The 6,121-nt window shown below is 39.5% G+C and overlaps 1 protein-coding gene across 2 annotated transcripts; it reads right to left on the bottom strand.

Annotated features, from left to right (window-relative positions):
- Nucleotides 1–235: 235 nt before the first annotated feature.
- On the bottom strand, nt 236–5,834 carry LOC103964619 (TMV resistance protein N-like). Of its 2 annotated transcripts, XM_048565223.1 has the most exons (3): nt 4,495–5,834; nt 2,576–4,127; nt 236–2,473 (listed from the first exon to the last, which is right to left on the bottom strand). In XM_048565223.1, the coding sequence occupies exons 1-2, from the start codon at nt 4,983–4,985 to the stop codon at nt 2,987–2,989; spliced, it is 1,632 nt and encodes a 543-aa protein (XP_048421180.1). In that variant the 5' UTR covers nt 4,986–5,834; the 3' UTR covers nt 236–2,473; nt 2,576–2,986. The 2 variants fall into 2 exon arrangements, with proteins under 2 accessions (XP_048421180.1, XP_048421179.1); XM_048565222.1 differs by lacking the exon at nt 4,495–5,834 and having other exon boundaries at nt 2,576–2,925.
- Between the last annotated feature and the right edge of the window lie 287 nt (nt 5,835–6,121).

Here is a 6,121-nt window from a genome sequence, read left to right as displayed (position 1 = left end):
ACTTCTTTATACTTTTAATAAGTTGATTGTTGATTCGATGAATTAGATGAAAATAAAAGAATGAAGATAAGATCTTAATATTGTTAAATTCTTTTCTGCATTCTTATGAGCACTTTGTTACAACTATCATTTGGGATTTGATCCTCCGTTGGAGTTGGTCTAACGAGTCTGGTTCTCAAGTAATTAGGTAGCCCGAAAGAGTTCAAGGTTTAGTGAGGAGAAGGAATCAAGTAAAAGAAGAAAGAATTTGACCCAGTGTAGCTTATATTGCAGTCACCATTTACAGTGGGGATATTGATACTTTGCACATTTCGGCAGTGAGTACCGACATTATCGACTTATTTCTGCAAAATAGGTCCGAACATAAAACATAAAGTTAACAGACACAAATTAATAGAATTATGGGCTGACAAACAGGAGCCAACTTCGCAATGAAAAGCTAAACACAAGAGCAATCAAAACGAAACACACCAAATATCAGTGACTCACAGCGGCACAAATTACAGAAATTAACCACCAACTCAAAACTCGACAGAGTCGCAAACTCCATTCCGCCAAATCCTCATTCTTTCCTCCTCCCAATTCCCTACTATTTTAACTCAACTCAATCTTCATGTAGTTTTGGTGCCAAGTTCCCCACAGATGCAACACCATATCCTCCCACCTCTCCTGGAGGGTGCCACCACCTTCTTCTCCTCTTCCTCCTTCTCTTCCTTATGGCTCGACTCCTCAAGATCACTCAAAATTGCTCCAACAGCGACCGCCTCCTCCTCCTTCCCTTCCACATAGCTTGACTCCTCAGGATCATTCAAACTTGCCCCAACACCCACTGCCTCCTTTTCCTCACAGCTTGAGTCCACCACATTACTCAAAGGTGCAGTGCCCCGAAACTGAGCCAATTCCCCCAAAGTGCTGAAAAATTGCAATTTTGGGTGGGAGCCGGTTGGACCATGATTGTTGTCCTTATGTATGCCAGTTCCCATCACGTCAAGACGCTTCAAATACCACAAGTCCTCAGGCAATCTAGAAAGTTTTGAGCACCCATTGAGAGTGAGCCATTCAAGATTTAATAGATTACAGGTACTGTCCGGAAGATAGACGAAGCTTTTGCAGTTTCTCAAATTTAATGACACAAGCCCCCGAAGGCGTTCAATTGATGGGGGAAGCTCTCTGATAGATGTCCTGTCCAAATCAAGACCGGTTAATTGTTCCATATTTTCTACAATGTCTGGAAACACCGAAAACTCTGTACAACCAGAGAGAGAGAGATAACTAAGGGATTTGAGCTGACAAATTCTGCTTGAAAGACCCTTGAAGTATTTGCAATACCGTAGCGTCAAAGTAACTAGACCCGTAAGTTTATAAATTAACGAGGGCAACTCTACAATTGCAATCCCATTTAAACCGAGCCATGATGGATCTTTCTTATCTCCTGAAAACTCACGAAAGTTCTCAAGATCTTGGGTGCCAAAGGTTCGAAGAGATCTCATATGATCGTCAATTGGTGAGTCTTCAATTGTAGTCCAATCTAAATGAAGCTCTGATAGGTTCTTCATAACTTTTTGAAACTCTGGAAGCTTCTTCAGATTTGAGCAGCCAGAAAGATTAAGGGTTTGGAGAGATCTCCAATGAATGCTGCTTGGAAGAATCTTTAATCTTCTGCAACCCTTCAGGTTCAAAGTAACAAGTCCTGTCAAATTCTGAATGGACGAGGGCAGTTCTGAAATTGCAGTGTCATCTAAGTTAAGCTCCAATAGGTTCTCCATAACTTCAAGAATTTCTGGAAACTGATACAGATTTGAGCAGCAAGAAAGATTCAAGGTTCGAAGAGATCTCATATGAATGATGCTTGGAAGACTACGAAGTTCTTTGCACTGTTCCAGACTCAAACTCTCAAGGTTTTTAAGAGATGAAATTGATGGACAAAGCTCTCTAATAGATGTTTTATCCAAACGAAGCTCTCTTAATCCTTCCATATTCCCTACATCTTTTGGAAACACCTCAAGCTTTGAACAACCAGAAAGATTAAGAAATTTAATGGACTTGAGTCGAACAATGCTTCTTGGAAGAATCTCAAGATCTCTGCAATATTCAAGGTTCAAAGCAACAAGACCTGTAAGATTGTTAATTGAACTGGGCAGTTTCCTTATTGCAGTACCTTGCAAATAAAGCTCCGAAAGGTTCTCCATAACTTCTGGAATATCTGGAAACTTCTCAATGTTTGAGCAAAAAGAAAGATTCAAGGTTTCAAGAGATTTCATACAAATGCTGCTTGCAAAAGTATAGAGGTTGTTGCACAACTTAGATCCAAGAGGACAAGTTTTTCAAGGGCTGAAATGGATGGGTGAACCTCATGTAAACTTGTACAACCCTCAAGAATAAGTTTCTCAAGATTTTTCGCCTTGGTGAAGTCGGGTGTTTCCATAAGACGATGAGAGCCTCTTAAATTGATAACTTTCAACTTTTCTAGAGACTGTCAAAACACATCCAGATAAACATGCATTACATAACAAGGCATCTAAGAACTAAACCATTTGAAAAAAAAAATAAATAAATAAGCAGATGATGATTGTACCTTAGTTCCTTTCCAAAGGTGTTCAACCCAACTATATTGCATGTCAAGATCAACAAGATTCTCCGGGTTAAAATTGGACGATAAAGAATTTAGGGGACATTTGTGCCAGAAGAGACAACTTAACTTTTCAGAGAGAAACTTTAAGTCCTTACACTCCCGTTGATCATAGTATGAGTGAACTCTAAGTAGTCTTAGTTCAGTCATTTTAGAAATAGTTGTATCTAGCTGTACCACATTGTCTGAGTCTGGCCAACCCACAACTATGCTTTCAACTGCTTCAGTAGCCTGAATAACCAAAGATTGAAAATTAAGGTAGTACAAATATACATAAACTTTTTGAAAATTATAAAGCTAATGCATGTTTTCATGAATTGGATTTTGATCAAAGTTTAGCCTTTCTACTAGTGAGTACTACAAAAGAAAAAGAGAGGTCATGAATATATGTCTCACTGTATTATGAGTTAACACATGACGAACATCTTCATTGTTCCACAACCTACTGCGCCTCCCAGGCTCTTTGATAGATTCTTGACGTACTATTTCACAACCCATTTCCTCTAGTAAATCATGCATCTCGAGTATACCATCAGATGAGATAGCTACAAGAGCTCTACCAACTAGCACGTCTAATCCAGTATGGGGATGGAAGCCACAACCCTCCATAATCCTTGTTGCGTAGTCTTTTTTCATTTGTTTAAAGAAACAAGCGATATCTAGAAATATTTCCTTCTGCAAACTATCTAGCCCATCAAAGCTTGTTCTAAGAACTTTCTGAATTCCCTCATGCGGGTTTCTCTTGATGTTCTTTAACTCATCTTTCCACACAAGTACGCTTTTGTTATCGAGAAAAGCTCCCAAGACTTTTAGTGCTAAAGGCAGACCTTGAGCATACTTTATGAAATGGCTTGACAGATCATTGTATTCTCCCGTGGGTTGTTTTGTACTGAAAGCATACTGCTTAAAGAGTTCAAGAGCCTCATCATCTTTTAACAACTCGGGCTCATAGATCTCACCAACTCTACTTAGTGATTGTTTATCTCTGGTTGTAATAATGATTCGACTTTTGCCACCAAATGACGGTTGCTTTCCAATTAAGGCTTCAATTTGGGCTGAATTGTCGACATTATCAAGAACAAGTAAAAGTTTTTTCTTACCTAACCTTTCCAACATCACCTGGAAACCATAACTCAAAATGTCCGAACTCCCAACCTTGTTGTTTGTGACACTAGATAGAAGTTCTGCCTGCATATTTACTGGTGCTTCACCTGCATCAACCGCTGGGAAACGTCCCTTGACATTTTCAAGAAAGCAACTAGCATCGAATTGATGTTTGATTTTGTCATAAACAGCTCTAGCAATGGTGGTTTTGCCTATACCACCCATACCCCATATTCCGACAAGGCGAACATCGTCCACCCGAGGACATAACAGCAAATCCATTTTCTGTAAGTGGGGATCCATTCCAACCAAGCCATTCTTTTCACTTGATGGTATGTTGATCAATTTCTTGAATATGTCTTGTACAATGTCCTCAATAAGCTTGGCATCATCCCTATGAAATTTTAAAAAGAGTATAAAAAAGGAGTTAGAGTAAGCCATAATTTCGTACTATTGTTAGTAAGATATGTATTGTCAGTTTGACATACTGAACTAAAACTTAATTTAGTTCTTCAAGTCAAGCTAGAATTTACTTTAACCTGCATATAAAGGCTCCATTTTCTGCATTTTTGTCAATTTTTATGTTTGTGACTATTGTGTTAATCAATTTGCACTTAACTTTTGATAGATGACAAAGATCTAGGCGGGTTACATGTTGTACTAGCATCATAGATATGTATCAACAATTATTTTTCACTAAACTAGAAGCCTAAAACTAATTAATTAGATTATAAAGAAGTGAGAGTACTAAAACTAGTTACTTGTAATCTCGTGAGTCCCAGCCAGATAAATTGGCTGCTCTAGTTAGAGCGGACCTCCAGCTCCATAGCTCTTCCATGCCGGTGTTAGAATCCTGTTCATGTTTAGAAAAACTTTCTGCAAAACTTTGCTGGAGTTTACGAACATGAGTTGGACTAACTTGGTAAAAAATGGGCACCACAATCTGTTCCTGTGTATCCATGCATTCCAGGATTTGGACAAGTTCTTTCAAGCACCATGTGGAAGAAGCGTAGTTTTGAGAAAAAACCACAATCGAAAGCCTTGAGCCATTAATAGCTGACAGTAGCTGTGAAAGGTCGTAGCCTTTCCTAAGCTTTTCGGCGTCGATGAAGGTGTTGATTGAGTTCTGAACCAGAGCTTTGTATAGATGGCTGACAAATATCTTGCGAGTGTCCTCGCCTCTAAAATTAAGGAAGACATCATATATCCAACGGAAGGCAGGGCCAGACGAAGAAGAAGAAGGATAAGCCATTAGCAAGCTCAAGATTGATTGCAGCTGGAGAAAGATGGTCGGCTAGCCTTCTAGTTGCAAACTTGCAATGCAAAGCACAAGTTTGATTCATGTTTCATGTTTCATCCTTGGAATCATCAATTCTAACTAGGAATTGATTCATGTTTCATCCTTGGAAACATCGTGTCCGTCTGTTTTTGGCTCTTTCTCTGTTTTTTCCCCCTTTGCTTTGGGATTTATGAACTACACTAAACGCACACGCACACGCACACGCACACGCGCACGCACATATATAAAGTACAGAATCTAAGATGAAATGCCTACAATATCCAAATACTAAGTAAACTTCAAATTTTGGAGACATTTTTTGGGACAAATTACTTACATGTTTTGTTGTGATTTGTGCTCTTTGCATGTTTCCTCTTTGTACACCGTTGATACTGATTCTAATAGGTTAGCCCCGGATACTCATGCACTGCTCCGGAACTCGGCCATATCGCCCAAAGTTCTGCAACATCGCTGTTTTGGGGGGGAACCGTTGGTCCTTGATTGTTGTCTTGATGTATACCAGAGTTCTGTCTACGTCAAAGTGTCTCAAATACCACAAGTCCTCTGGCAACGTAGAAAGTTTTGAGCACCCGTAGAGAGTGGGCCACTGAAGGGTTGCCAAATTGATGGTAGTGTCTGGAAGATAGACAAGTCTTTTGCAGTCGTTGAAATCTAAACCGAGCCGTTCAGTTGATGCCGGAAGCTCTCCGGTAGATGTTCTATCCAAATAAACCCCTCTTAATCCTTCCATATTTTCCACAATGTTTGGAAAAACCATTAGCTTTTTACCACCAGAAAGTGTAATAACTCTAAGGGACTTGAGTTGACAAATGCTGCTAGTAAGGCCTTCAATTGCGTGCAAAACCATATTGTCAAAGTAACAAGCCCCGCAGGATTATAAACAGACGAGGGCAATAGTAGTGGGGTGCCCAAAGGAACTTAAAATTCAAAGATGGCGGCTTAAAAAAATTAGCTTTCTAAAGATCCTTTTTGGGTGTAAATAAAACACTCATAAGAGTGAAATAATTTGGTAGTTTGCAATGGGGACCCAGCTAAAGCGCGCCAATTCACTTGTTTGGATGTATACAGGTCTCCGTGACAACGAGTTC

This window comes from the organism of the source record quoted next, unplaced genomic scaffold (assembly GCF_019419815.1).
Source record: "Pyrus x bretschneideri cultivar Hongxiangsu unplaced genomic scaffold, Pyrus_bretschneideri_v1 Contig4, whole genome shotgun sequence".
NCBI classification, from domain to species: Eukaryota; Viridiplantae; Streptophyta; class Magnoliopsida; order Rosales; family Rosaceae; genus Pyrus; species Pyrus x bretschneideri.
The sequence above is the reverse complement of the archived record's forward strand: the minus strand, read 5'-3'. Positions and strand labels throughout refer to the sequence as shown.

Bases quoted from the DNA above. Each gene is read 5' to 3' on its own strand.
- LOC103964619 (XM_048565222.1), bottom strand. From the start codon at position 2,261: ATGAAATCTCTTGAAACCTTGAATCTTTCTTTTTGCTCAAACATTGAG.